Genomic DNA, 13,064 nt, shown 5'->3' on the forward strand with positions numbered 1-13,064 from the left:
GGCTTTAGTGAGTTTTTTTTTTTTTTGTTCTTCTTCTTCTTTTTAATCTCTAAACTTCACCCTTTACTTCTCTTCATCATCATCATAATTTTTTTCTTTTAAATTGGATATAATTTTCTCTCATCATCATCATCATATATCATTTTTTTTTTCAAAATTGATTTGTTTTCTTTTGGATTGAATTTTGGTGCCAAATAAGTTGTTCCAATAGTGATTTGTTCGTAGAAGATAATTTGGGTTTGTTCCAGAGAGAAGATATATATTTTTCTAAAATTTCCCTTTTACAGTAGAATCTTCTCAAGTTATGTATAATGATTTTAATAAATATGTATGCTATACATAGTATTAAAAATATATATTTTATCTGCTTAAATTTTCAATTGTTTGTTATGGTTGATTAAGACTTGTGGGTGCCCAAGGACTGAGGATGAAGTTAAAGGGTCGTAGCATTAGCCCGAGGACCAAGGATGAAGTTGAAAGGTCGCAGCATTGACGTGGAAATGCAACAAGCCACGGGCCCAAGGAAGGAAGCCGCCGGAGGAGGAGAAGAAATGAATCATGGTACTCTGCGGTATTCTAAGTAGTAAGCTAGGATCTGAAGAGAGTGGAAATCAGTGGGCAGTAGGGAAGCTTCTGGCCTAGTGTAGCCTGTTGCATCCGCATTAAATGGTAGACAACAGTTTTATCAGCCACATTGATGAGGAAGTGACCTGAACAGTGTAAGTCATAACTAAGCAGACTCCTTCCACCATCTTTTTTAGATGTGAAAGGTAACAAGTGTCGAAAAAGGAGGGAGGTTAGGTAGAAATGGATGGTGGAGATGTGATGGAGGTAGAGGTATATAAGAAAAGGGAAGAGCATTGCAAAGGGGATCGAAGAAAAAAAAATCAGAAGGAAGAACATTGAGAGAAGAGAGTAAACAGTATTACTTTTTATACAAACTTAGTCTCCTCAAGAAAACTTGTGGAGAGCTGGATAGCCATTTGTTCCTTAATATAAACCTTATTTTTCCTAGTTGCTATCCTCAGGCAAAGCCCTCTTTTGTTGTTCGTTCCCTCCTCTTACAAATTCTATTGATTTGGGCTAAGGTTGAAAGACACGACCCACTACTCTAGGTGGGCCTGGACTACCTATTTTTCTGGTCCATACAAGACTAATGATTTTTTTTTTTTTTTTTTTTGGGTGCTTAAAGGAATAGTTAAATATAGGAAGTGAAAGCCATATATTAATACTAAAGTTTTTTTTTTTTTTTCTAGATTAATTTTTTAACCATTTTATTAAAGATTAAGGAGATGCATGATAATGGATGATTCTATTCGATGAAAGATCATTTTCAAGCATAACTTTGATGGGAGATGCTAAATTCTTCATTAAAATATTTTGTACATCTTTATAGCAAAATAAATAATTTTTATATATTCATTTAAGTTTAGAAATATTTTTTTTTTTTAATTTGATAATTTTATATATAATATATTTATAAAATAACAGCTAACATATGAATGTATAATCCGGCCCCCCATGTGGAAATTCCTGGCTACGCCCCTAGATGTAATAACTACCAATAATGGGGTATAAATAGGAATTAGTTACTCTTTCACAAGACACATAATTTGACAAACTAGATTTCATATTTGATTAACAGAATGATAACTTCATGTTTGTAAGTGTGTTGTACCTCGCATGAATTATCTAGGAGTAGTATCCTAACTTAACTTAGGAGCTTGTAACTTAATCTTAATTCTGTACTTTTGTGATCTTGTAATATGATATTTGTGACTCATTGTGATATGAATAGGATTGTTACTTTTTGTTTTGTTCCTCTGTTCTCGGTTTATTTGTACTTTCGAAAGTTCTATTAGTTTAAGTTGTGGCAAAATCCATCTTTTTGGTTCGAAGTCCCGTCTTGCATATAGTATCCTCGCGCGAACAGCCTGTTTAGAATTAGTTTGTACTCTCTAACAAATTAGTCTATCCAGCTGCCATAAATCGTCCTTCTTAAGAGGAAGAATGTGCTTTCTACATACACTATGTTGTATTTTCAATTAAAATATGTATTTTTGTCATTTAGATATGCTGTTTCCTATCTTTTTCTCTCTTTTTTCGGGGAGGGGGAAGCTATCAATAAGTTCAATAAGAAACTATTTACTGAAAACATCGGGAGCACCTGTACGAATGTCTTGGCTTGTAAAAAGTGCTAAGAATTTATAAGTTTTTAACAAGAATCAACTAGTTAATACCCTGACCAATTGAACAGATTGTGCATAAAAAAATGCATGATATATAGGAAAATAAAATTAGGTGGAAACTAAAAACGTGTAAATTTTCAAGATGTAATTTTTTTATTTATTTAGCACCTAATGTAAAAAAGAAAAAGAAGTATATTCCCTTTTTTCTTTTTTGGTGGGTGAAACCTGAAATGAAATAAAGCATACATCTAAAGCATGGCTCTTTAAAATCATATCTTTCATTTTTGCTATATGTCACAGTTAATGACCTCATGGGAACCACCTTCCTTTTATTTCTCTCTTTTTAGCCAATACCTTCTTCTTCTTCTTTTCTCTTTTTTAATTGGAACTCAGAAAGAACGAAAAGAGTTCACAACCAAAAGAGTTGGCCATGAGATTTAGACCTAAGGTGTCTCTTTCTCTCTCTTTTTTTCTTTCACTTTTTTAAGGGCTTTAATCTTGTAGTGCGTTGATGATGTTCACTAAAGAGAGAGAAAGAAATGCTAATGGGCCTGGAGCTGTACTGAATGGTATGGGAGTGACTGAGATTTCAATATATATATCTAAAATAAATAAATAAAAATTGACCAGCACTTTACAGCCTTCAAAATCCAAGAACTGAGAGGGACAGTTTGTTGGAAGGAGTTGACATATATGAGGACGGAGCCCATTCTATATTTGGGGCAGGAAGGATTTCAGTTTATTTTCAATGAGTTTTCTGACAAAATTTTCATCAATCCCAACATTTTTTTTTTTTTTTTGGTATAGACATCAATCACAATTTACATCTTAATACGCATCCTTGGTAAAGGGCTAAATGCTCTTCGTAACAATTTTTTAGTCCACCTTGACAAAGAAAATCAAAGAATTTCAAGGAAGGTAGTTGGCTCTCCATAGCAACTTATAATTATAGTTTATCTTCGGATTGGATGGGGCACGTAGTATACGGGGAGTGCAAAGGATTGTAGTCTTGTAGAGCAATTTGATAATACCTTCTATCATGTAAATATCCATTTATTTAGAAATCTATATAGGATTTTTGTGTACACTTTGGAAACTAAGCCCAATATTATAGTACAAGAGTCTAAGGTACTTTGGGCCAATGATATTATGTTTCGAATGCACAGCTTAGCTTCTCACAACATATGAGACCCACATGTTGTGAGAAGTTGGATGTATATACCCAAAATATGATACACCTGGACTTAACCCTATGGTGATGTTTGAAACCATCCACAGGTCCTAAGTCCATACAGTACTTGGTGTTGAAGCCCAAGCTAAAAAAAAATCCAACAACTCTATGTTTGAAACCATTTAGAAGGGAGGAGAACAAGGCTCTAGATCTCCAAAACTTGGTCAAGGCTCCAAATCTCCAAAACAAACGGGGATGGCTGATTGATGGTTGAAAAAACTATTCAACCAACCATTCTTAGAAAGCTTATTTGGTGTAAGAAGCTTGATTGGGAAATACAAATGTAAAAAAAGTTGAGATACAACACTCCTATTTGGCTATTTCCCATCTTTTAGGCCACCCATCACTGTATTTGGATATGAATTCGCTGCCATGGTTTATGTAAACATATTTTTGGTGAGATTGGGTATATAGATGACGATCTTTAAGAGCTTGTCCTTTTGTGCTTATTTTCTTTGTGTAAAGCAAGATGGTCTAGCAGGCTTGCTCTTAGTGTATACATTATAACATGTTGCTTATATGAAAATTAATGGGGCTGTTGTCATGTTACTGTTTCTTACTATTACTGACACTTATAAGAATGGCCTAAATTATCTTATTGTACCATGCAAAAGATGTGACGGTAGCCTAAAATGTCAGTCAGGTCAAAGCTCTAAACTGTTTGATTTTTTTTTTTTTTTTTTTTTAAACCTGTAAAAGGAAGCCTTCTTCACGTGAAAAATTCAAAATTGGCTTACTATTAGTTTGGTTCAATTGTCATTTCATTCAAGGGTGGAGCTACGTTTTATAATGGGGGCCATGCCCCCCCAAAAATGCTCAGAAATTTATTATAGCTGCTAAAAAAATAAGTTATACAGAATTGTTGTAAGAGTTGGCTCCTCCAAATGAAACTAACTGCCCCATTTATTCTTAACTACTTGTTTCATTCATATTTATTTAATTACTGACTTTTTTTCAGTCTTTCCTCCATCTCTCCTCCTCCCAACACATCAACAAGCCCGCAACTTTTATAAGTTTTACAGTTTTACTCACTTTTATTATTAGCTTCTCTTTTTAATATGTATTTTCCAATATTATACTTTCCAATCCCTTCCAAAAGAACTCATTACTCAGTGTAAATGTTCTCATAGTCTTACACTAACTCTGTCCAATCTCTTTACAAAAATTCATTAGAGCATTGATGAGTGAGTCATACATATATAAATAGACACATATTTTTTTGTGAATCAATATGATTATTTAGTCTTGACCGGCCCCCCAAAGATAAATTTCTAATTCTGCTCCTGATTTCATTGTTCGATTTAATTCATTGATTAAATAGGTAGCCCTTTTACCGTTAAAGCTCAAGACTGTATAACTGTTTGGACTGTTTTTTAAAAAATTTAATAACCCTTTTACAATTAGAAATTTAGCTTGAATATGGATTTTTGAGTCCAAAACCACAAACCCAAAAATGTAGATCGATAATCCAGACCAAACCCAACCTAACTGAGGTCGACTAGACTAGACCGAACAGTCCTTCTTTTCGATTAGTATTGGTCCAGTTTTTAACAGACTGACCAAACTGGACCGGTCCTAAAATCTATTTAAAAACCAGACTAAGATCACCCTTAACACACACACCCACACACAATACATATACTTAAGACTAAAGACTAAAATCTATTTAAGTCTTGTTTTTTCTTTTTTTGCTAAACTTAAGACTTAAGTCTTCATCACATAGTATAATGTTATCCCATATTAAATTATCAATTCAAAATAAAATAATGTACGTTCTTAATGTCATTATATTACAAATATGCCATATGTGAGTAAATTGACTAAAATAAAAAGAAATAGGTTTTTTAAAATAAAATAAAATAAATCCAAACAATGATTTAGTCACATTTAAGCTGAAATCATCATACCCACTAGAATAAGTAATTCTTAGGTACCCTCAAAACATTAATAATAATGCTCTCTTCTCTCACATTTATAATGAGGTATACTCATTAAATTCATAGTGGGATCAATCACGAATGTAAGAGGAATAAGCATAATTTCTTTTTACTCTAAGAATACCTAAGAATTTTCCCACTAAAATTTAGTAGATTGGACTGAATTTAGATCCTCTATATTTTTTAGAGCACTCTACCAATAGATTTCCTTAAATCCTAACCACTCTTTAATTTAATGATTTAATGATCTAGATTTTGTTATGTCAACATTCCACTAATAAGATTTTTAAAATAATAAAATAATGTTGCAAATAAAACAATTAAGAATATTGTTAGTGGAATGCTGACATGACAGAATCTAGACCATTAAATCATTAAGTAATGGTTAGAATTTAAGAAAATATAATTGGTAGAGTACCCTAAAAAATCTAAAGGATCTAAATCCGATTAGACTATTATAGGAAAATGGATAAGAAGATGCCAAAACTTAAGCCAATATGGAATTAGGAGATGATTCTGATTCATACAATTTAATTATTCAGAAGGAAATTTTTTGACCGAAATAAAATGAAATTCAACACTGCGTAGATTAGCTTTTGTACCGGGTCAACTCTCTGCGACTCTGCCCCCACACTTAGCTGCTTCTTCTTTTTTGAGAAAGGCCCCGCACTTACCTAGGAAAGACAATATTCAAAGAAAACAATACCAAAAAGTATATATATAAAATAAAAAACACAACCAAACAGAGGGTGTTAATTGTTATACCGTTAAGTTGGTTAGAACCAGAAGGGGAACATGAAAAGATTGGCGCATGTTAGAACTTAGAACCGAACACAGGCCAAGAAAAGGAGAGAGAGAAAGAGAAAGAAGGCATTAAGGCTCAGAAATTTGAGGGACAACAAAAACCAAAACCAATCCGAAAACATAGGGGATGGAATAATCTCCTCCTTTGGTGTCTTTGAACCAACAAACACTTGATCTTTCTTTGGTTTGTTAATTAATCGTTGTATTCTTTGTTCCAATAAAAAAATAAAAAATTTATCAATGTATTCTTTGTGCCCCTCTCTCTTGCCATGGCTATGGCCAAGACTGTGCACAACCGCAACAACTTGTTGAGCCACACATTTCTCCTCCCCAAAGGTAATAATAATGTTCCTTTCCTATTCCTTTTTTGTTTTGTTTTTAAGAATTAAAAAATTCTGGGTTTTTGTAGTGCTTCATGTGTAAAGCAATTAAAATGAAAAACAAAAATAAAAATTGAAGAAGGCCTAAGGGTTTGGCAAGATGTTACTCCAAACATGGATAATAATTTGCATACCTTTTTTTCTCTACAACCAAACATGGAAATCAAATGCTAAATTGGATCTTCCTTCCTTCTCATCCCCAACCACTCCGGTTACCAAAATGAGAGAAGTCTTGAAATTTTTTTTTTTTTTTTGGTTGTTGGGTCAGAGATAATTAGCTAAATTCTTCAAGTTGAATTCATTTATATGTTTCTCTCTCATGTTTTGGACTCGTATAATTCTTTGCTAGCTTATGGGAAATATTCCTTCATTTATCAATATAATAATACCATGCTGATTTTTTTTTTTTTTCATAATGGATTCAATCATTCTTAAAATTAATCCATCATTTTTAAAATTTTACAAATTTTTTTTTTTAATCTTTACCAAATATCATTTAGAGCTGTTGTCATGTGAAAATTCAATATTCACAATCTAACTCATACTTATACCAGGACAATGGAATTCCATGTTTGTGTGATCAGTGCTGCTTGATGTTCATGTTATCTTTGAGCAGGTTTGACAAGCTTGTAGCTGAAGTCATTTGTCACTCGAGCAAGTTTGAAAGGCAGAGTTTCTGAACAATGGGAAAGCATTCTCCGTTTTCGATGGATAGAACTGATCCAGGATGTGTGTGGAGTATGCTTCATTTTATCAAGTACCAGCACTGGGGTTATATTAAGAAAAAATTTACACCCAAATGTCGTGGTGGTGGGCGTGTCGTGGGTAATCAACATTTTTTTATGCAAAATTCTCTTCATCTAATTACTGTGGGTTCTTAGTTGCTTTAGCAAGACATGTTAATTTGGTGTCATATCTATATGTTATCTTTAAGTCAGATGATAAGTCTTCTATTCATATACGATTCAGACATCAGATAGGAAGCTTCTTTCAGTTCAAATTTGAATCTGATTCTGATAGCTGATGGTATTATGCCAAAGATAATTATGTGGACTGGATTCTTATTATTTTGATATGCAAAATGTCCTAGGTGGAAACATCACTGTTATTATCACTCTCTTCAGGATCCCCTTGATGATAAACTGATATGTGATATAGACTTCATGTTCCAAGTTACATATGTTAAAAACATCTTTTTCTTCTTTGTAGGAGTTGGAAGCCCAGGGAACGATACAACTGGCTTAAGAGAAGACAAAAGGCAAAAGTCTTATAGTGTTGATATGGACAACTCTGTTGTAAGTCGACGCAGAAGGATTTTTGCTAGCATGCATTTGTACTCTTTTTTTAAAGAACACAGTTTTTATGTGAACCACCAATAGAATTTAAAAAGGGGGGAAGGGCAGGTCTTGGCTCTTGGTTCTTGGTTCTTGGTCCTGATGATTTAGGATTCTAGTCAGTACATTGAATTTCTTGGTGATCCTTCTGATTTAGATTAGTGACAGTAGGTTGAATCTAAAATATAGAAATTAGAATGTATCAATTTCTGATTAGCATCTTTACAATAATAATTTAATAAAGAATTTAGCAAAGTTGGTCTGATTTGAAATTTATCAGGTTGGAGAAAAACTGATACAGTCTACTCGAGAACCTAAAAGTTCTGTTAAAACCAGAATAAAAGCACTGATTGCTGAGGAGATATCCAAAAAGAAGGGCCACCATCACCGAACTTCATCCTGTCCTGCTAGGCCACTTTTAAAGCGAACTGATTCCATTCATCACTTGCAACCTTCAGCCTTGGATCCCCTTGTTGATCCAGTATTATATGATGGAAATTCCAAAACTCTTCATCGAACACATAAATACTCTTCTGCTTCCAGCACAATGGATCCGCTGCCTCTGGTGTCCCATGAGGATCCAGTTACCAGTGACAAAAGATTTGAAGAGTGTGGCACCATGTTTACAGGAGAATTCCTGGGGCATAACCAGCTTAATGAGAATCAGAATCAACCAACTGAGAACCACACACTTTTTCAGGAAAAGTTGGACAACACAAAGCCTATGATGGTGCAGAAGTTACCACATGCAATGGAGCTCACTCCAGATTCGTCACTCCAGAGAAAGGATTTTCTGGACACCCTTGACACAAGAAATGTAAAAATGGCATTGACTAATTGTGAGTCATTCCCTTTACCTGGCACATCAGGCGAAAGAGGTTCTGGGTCTAGCAAACTGACACACATGCAAGAGGGGATTGGGTCTCATGCAACAGAAAAAGTTAAGTTGCATAGTCAATCACAGAAGTCACTTGAGTCCAGAAACTCGGGAGAACTTGTCAAAAAGTTGATGCCGTACAAAACTGAGTATGAAGCAGATGGAATTCTGAGATCAAATAAAAATACAGCTGAATTTGCTAATAATTCTCCTCTAGGTTCAGTCCAGCTTCTGAAAACCCGGAGTGAGGTACATGAGAATCAAGTGGTTGTCAAGAGTTTCAAGGATATTAGACAGAAGATAAAGCATTTGGTTAAGGAGAACAGAAAAGAGAGGCATCGGATTACTATGGATGCTATCCTTCACAAAATTCCTCATGGCCGTGAGTTTTCTAAGGAATGGAAGGAGATTGCCCATCAATTGAAGCACCCTGCAATGAATAGAGAAGGAAGAGACAGTCCTGGAATTTATTATTCTTCTCCTTCCCTCAGCAAGGGCCAAACACACCACATGAGAAGAACATCATCTCTCAAAGAGACAATGGAAAGATATTCTCAGTTGTATCAGACTAGTTTCAACAGAGAAGCCAAATACCGAACCTCTGAAAGACTAATATTGAGAAAAGAAGAGGCATCTTTTCCTTCAGTAAGTCCTTCAGTAAGTGCCCCCAAACCACTGGCAAGGGTTCGTTCTTTACCTATTCTCCAAGCTTATACCTATCAGGGTGAGGACTCTTCTGATGCTTTTTCTTCGGGAAGAATAACTAGCAATACTGCAGATGTCACGGAAAGCATAGATCATAGTTTTGTTGAACAGAAAAGCCTAGACCTTCCTATAGATTCAGAAAATCAGTTTCAATTACATACTCTTGCTGAAAGTAAAACTCAAGAAAACTTGGATGGAGTTGGTGAAACTAATGCATTTATTGGAGATGAGGTTGAATCAATATCAATTACAAACAATGAGGCAGATGCTAAAGTAGGTTTAATTGTTGATGATTTTGACAACTTGACAGCAGAAGAAATTGCTTCTCACAATGACAACGAAAAGGATGATGGACCCACAAAGGAACCTATTGCTAAACTGGAAGAACTAACTCTGGTCTCTCTGCCTGACTCCAATTTTCAGGAGAAGACAGCCAGCCCTGAAGAGTTTCCTTCATCAGAAGGTATTCCCATTTGTCAATTTTTTTTCCTTAACACTCTATTTATCATCTCAATTCAAGTGTGTGTATTCTATTGCTGACCATCTCTACCCCAAGTGCATGTATTCTCTCTCAATTTAGATTGGTTAGGTAAAAAAAGAGGAACGCATGATTTTTTTACTAGAAGTGAAATATTTGTTTTATCATGTTAAATTATAGACAAGCATATATTGAAGTTAGAATTTCAGAATTATCGTTTTGAGTGCTTTTTTTCTTAATTACATTATCATGTTGTACAGCAAAAGGTCCTGCCTTTGGATGGAACGGACTTCAAATTCCTATTGCTGCTGCCAAATTATTTTTACATATATAAGTTAGTGATTTTTGTGTTTGATGGTTTCCTGATCACTTTCCTATATAAAAGTACAGTTTGTATCCATTCATAAAGCTATTTTACTTTGTTCCCTTTAAATTGAGTTAAGAAAATCACCTGCCCCTTTCACCAACTTGTGTGCTTTATCACTGAAATGGATGGTGATTATATGAAAGCAGATTCAGAAGAAGTGAAGGGCAGACTTTCCAGTGGACTGGATAATGTGGTCAATCAGCAACATGAGTCTGGCATGATTACCCCTGTAGTGGTTGACAGAGGAGTGGAACTTCAGAAAGTAGAATTTCTGAAAAACCTTATGGAAAATGAAACTCCGCATCTTCAATTGGGTGCAAAAGACAAAGCTGACTTTAATTACGTGAGAGATATACTGAAGCTGTCTGGATTCAGTGGAAATGAGGCCCTTGGTACGTGGCATTCTGATGACCAGCCACTTGATCCTTCGATGTATGAGGAAGTGGAAGGCTGCCTGCTCCCGGATCCTGATTGTTCTGGAAATGAAAAAGGTGAAAACTGTAGTCACCTGCTTTTGTTTGATCTAATCAATGAGGCACTCATGGAGATATATGAAAGGTCATACAGCTACTGTCCTGGTCCAGCAGGACACCAAGTTCTCAAAGAAGTCTGGTCACTTATAAGATGGCACATGAGCCCAAGACCGGAGGTTCACCAGCCAGTGGATCGAGTTGTGATCAAAGATCTAGCAAAGAGAGATGGATGGATGAATCTTAAATTTGATACTGAATGTGTGGGGCATGAGTTGGAGGACTTGATTTTGGACGATCTTTTAGAAGAAGTTTTCATGACATGAACGTGGGGCTGGAACAAGTTGCTTCTAAAAGTGCCTTCTTTAACTTGATTAGCCATAAAAATTTTGGTTCCTGGTTTTTTGTGTTACTACTTACTCATATTGTTTTACTCAACTACATGAAAAGAATAGGAAAGAAGCCAGGTGACAGAAAGTTCTTGTTGTATTAATACTTAAAAAGTATAGCTACACTTGATTTGAGAGTTCATGAAAGAAAGAAAGAAAGAAATCACATAAATGTTTAGTTTTAGGATATCTCCATTTTTAATTCTTATTAAATGAGGGTGACGTAAAGTGTAATTTTATTCTCATTAAAATAAAATACTCTTGTCTAATTTGGACAAAATCTATGATGGGGCTCACCCTTCCATTCCCTTCTTTTTCCTCTCTTTTAACTCATCCGATTGTTCTCTTCCTTCCTATTACTCTTTCTTTCTCCCTTCATAAATTATTTGTTAGTGTTCTTTGGATTAGGGTTCTAAAAACAAGAAAATGAAATTTAAAATAATATAGTTGAATTAGTTCGTCACAATTTGTTAGTGGAAGAAGTTACTCAATTATATTCTTTAGATTATGGTCCTAGAAATAAGAAAATAAAATTTTCAAATATGTCAATTGAATCTTCCCTTGGTAAAATCCTCTATGATACATTTTATTAGTTAATCATCTCTAGTTTATGATACAAGTTAAGTCATTTGAGGCTTTCCCTTCTTTTCCTCTCTTTTTGCTTATCCGGATCATTATCTTCGTTTCCATTCTCTCCCTCTTTGTCACAAATATTTTATTAAGTATTACTTCTCTCCCTCTTTGTCACAAATAGTTTATTAAGTATTACTCCTACAGGAAAGGGGTTTTCCTTCCCCATCCGCCTCTGCATTGCAATTTGCAAGTGTCCCTTCCTCTACCATACCCATAATGAAGATCCTGACATGGAACGTTATAAGAGCGAGAAACAATAGATTCCATTCCCACAATCGTTAGGTACTCATAAGATTCTTGTCATCATGGAGCCATTGGGACACCATGTTGAATCTCTGAGTTGAGTTTCTCTAACCACTTCCTAGTTGATTTCCCCAGGTTTTTAGGTAGTTCATGGCTTTTGTGGCGGCACCAACACCAAAATGGATGGTAGTTCACCACTCAAATGAAAGTATATTCACCCTGGGCATAGCTTTTTAGGATAAACAAGTCAGTCTTATTTCAGACGAAAATTTCCTTCCAAAATAAGAGGCAGGAGTTGTAGTTGTATTATGATTTGAATTTCTTATCTTTGTTATTGTTTATAAATTTATTGAAGATTTTTCCCAGAAATATTTTTCTTTTTTTATTTGTTATATAACCCTTGGAATGTTGCTGCATGATATACTTCATTATTTGTTAATTATATTTTTGAAAATTTTTGCGTGGTGTTTTAATTACATTTACTGAGAACTAAATATCCCAAACTCAAGTGTATTCTTCTCTAACGTTTGAAATCAAAACTCTAAGCTTAGAGTCCATAGACTCTATGATGTGACTATTTAGTTCTCAGTAAAGCTACTTCTTGATTGATGAATCTACTATTGTAAGATTCTTAGGTGATTTTCTCTGACGTTTGAAATCAAAACTCTAAGCTTAGAGTCCATAGACTCTATGATGTGACTATTTAGTTCTCAGTAAAGCTATTTCTTGATTGATGAATCTACTATTGTAAGATTCTTAAGTGATTTTCTCTGACGTTTGAAATCAAAACTCTAAGCTTAGAGTCCATAGACTCTATGATGTGACTATTTAGTTCTCAGTAAAGCTACTTCTTGATTGATGACTCTACTATGGTAAGATTCTTAGGTGATTTTCTCTGATGTTTAGGTGATTTTTTTTTTGAGGTTGCTTTATTAAATGAATTTTACTAACGTATGCAAAATTTTGGAATAAATTTATTGAAGATTTTTTCCAGAAATATTTTTCTTTTTTTATTTGTGTCAAGTAG

The 13,064-nt window shown here is 34.4% G+C and overlaps 1 protein-coding gene across 3 annotated transcripts; it reads left to right on the forward strand.

Annotated features, from left to right (window-relative positions):
- The first annotated feature begins 6,400 nt into the window (after positions 1-6,400).
- Positions 6,401-11,374, forward strand: LOC115952374 (protein TRM32). 3 transcript variants are annotated; one of them, XM_031069531.1, is made up of 6 exons: positions 6,403-6,497; positions 7,158-7,366; positions 7,751-7,836; positions 8,156-9,141; positions 9,592-9,920; positions 10,449-11,374. In XM_031069531.1, exons 2-6 carry the CDS (start codon positions 7,225-7,227, stop codon positions 11,096-11,098), a joined length of 2,193 nt encoding a protein of 730 aa, XP_030925391.1. In that variant the 5' UTR covers positions 6,403-6,497; positions 7,158-7,224; the 3' UTR covers positions 11,099-11,374. The 3 variants fall into 3 exon arrangements, with proteins under 3 accessions (XP_030925389.1, XP_030925391.1, XP_030925390.1); XM_031069529.1 differs by having other exon boundaries at positions 6,401-6,497; positions 8,156-9,920; XM_031069530.1 differs by lacking the exon at positions 6,403-6,497 and having other exon boundaries at positions 6,977-7,366; positions 8,156-9,920.
- The last annotated feature ends 1,690 nt before the right edge of the window (positions 11,375-13,064 follow it).

This window comes from Quercus lobata, chromosome 7, assembly GCF_001633185.2.
Source record: "Quercus lobata isolate SW786 chromosome 7, ValleyOak3.0 Primary Assembly, whole genome shotgun sequence".
NCBI lineage: Eukaryota > Viridiplantae > Streptophyta > Magnoliopsida > Fagales > Fagaceae > Quercus > Quercus lobata.

Coding starts and splice junctions, on each gene's coding strand:
- LOC115952374 (XM_031069529.1), top strand. CDS start 7,225: ATGGGAAAGCATTCTCCGTTTTCGATGGATAGAACTGATCCAGGATGT. Junction 7,837..8,155: donor TTGATATGGACAACTCTGTT/GTAAGTCGACGC, acceptor GAAATTTATCAG/GTTGGAGAAAAACTGATACA. Junction 9,921..10,448: donor AGAGTTTCCTTCATCAGAAG/GTATTCCCATTT, acceptor ATATGAAAGCAG/ATTCAGAAGAAGTGAAGGGC.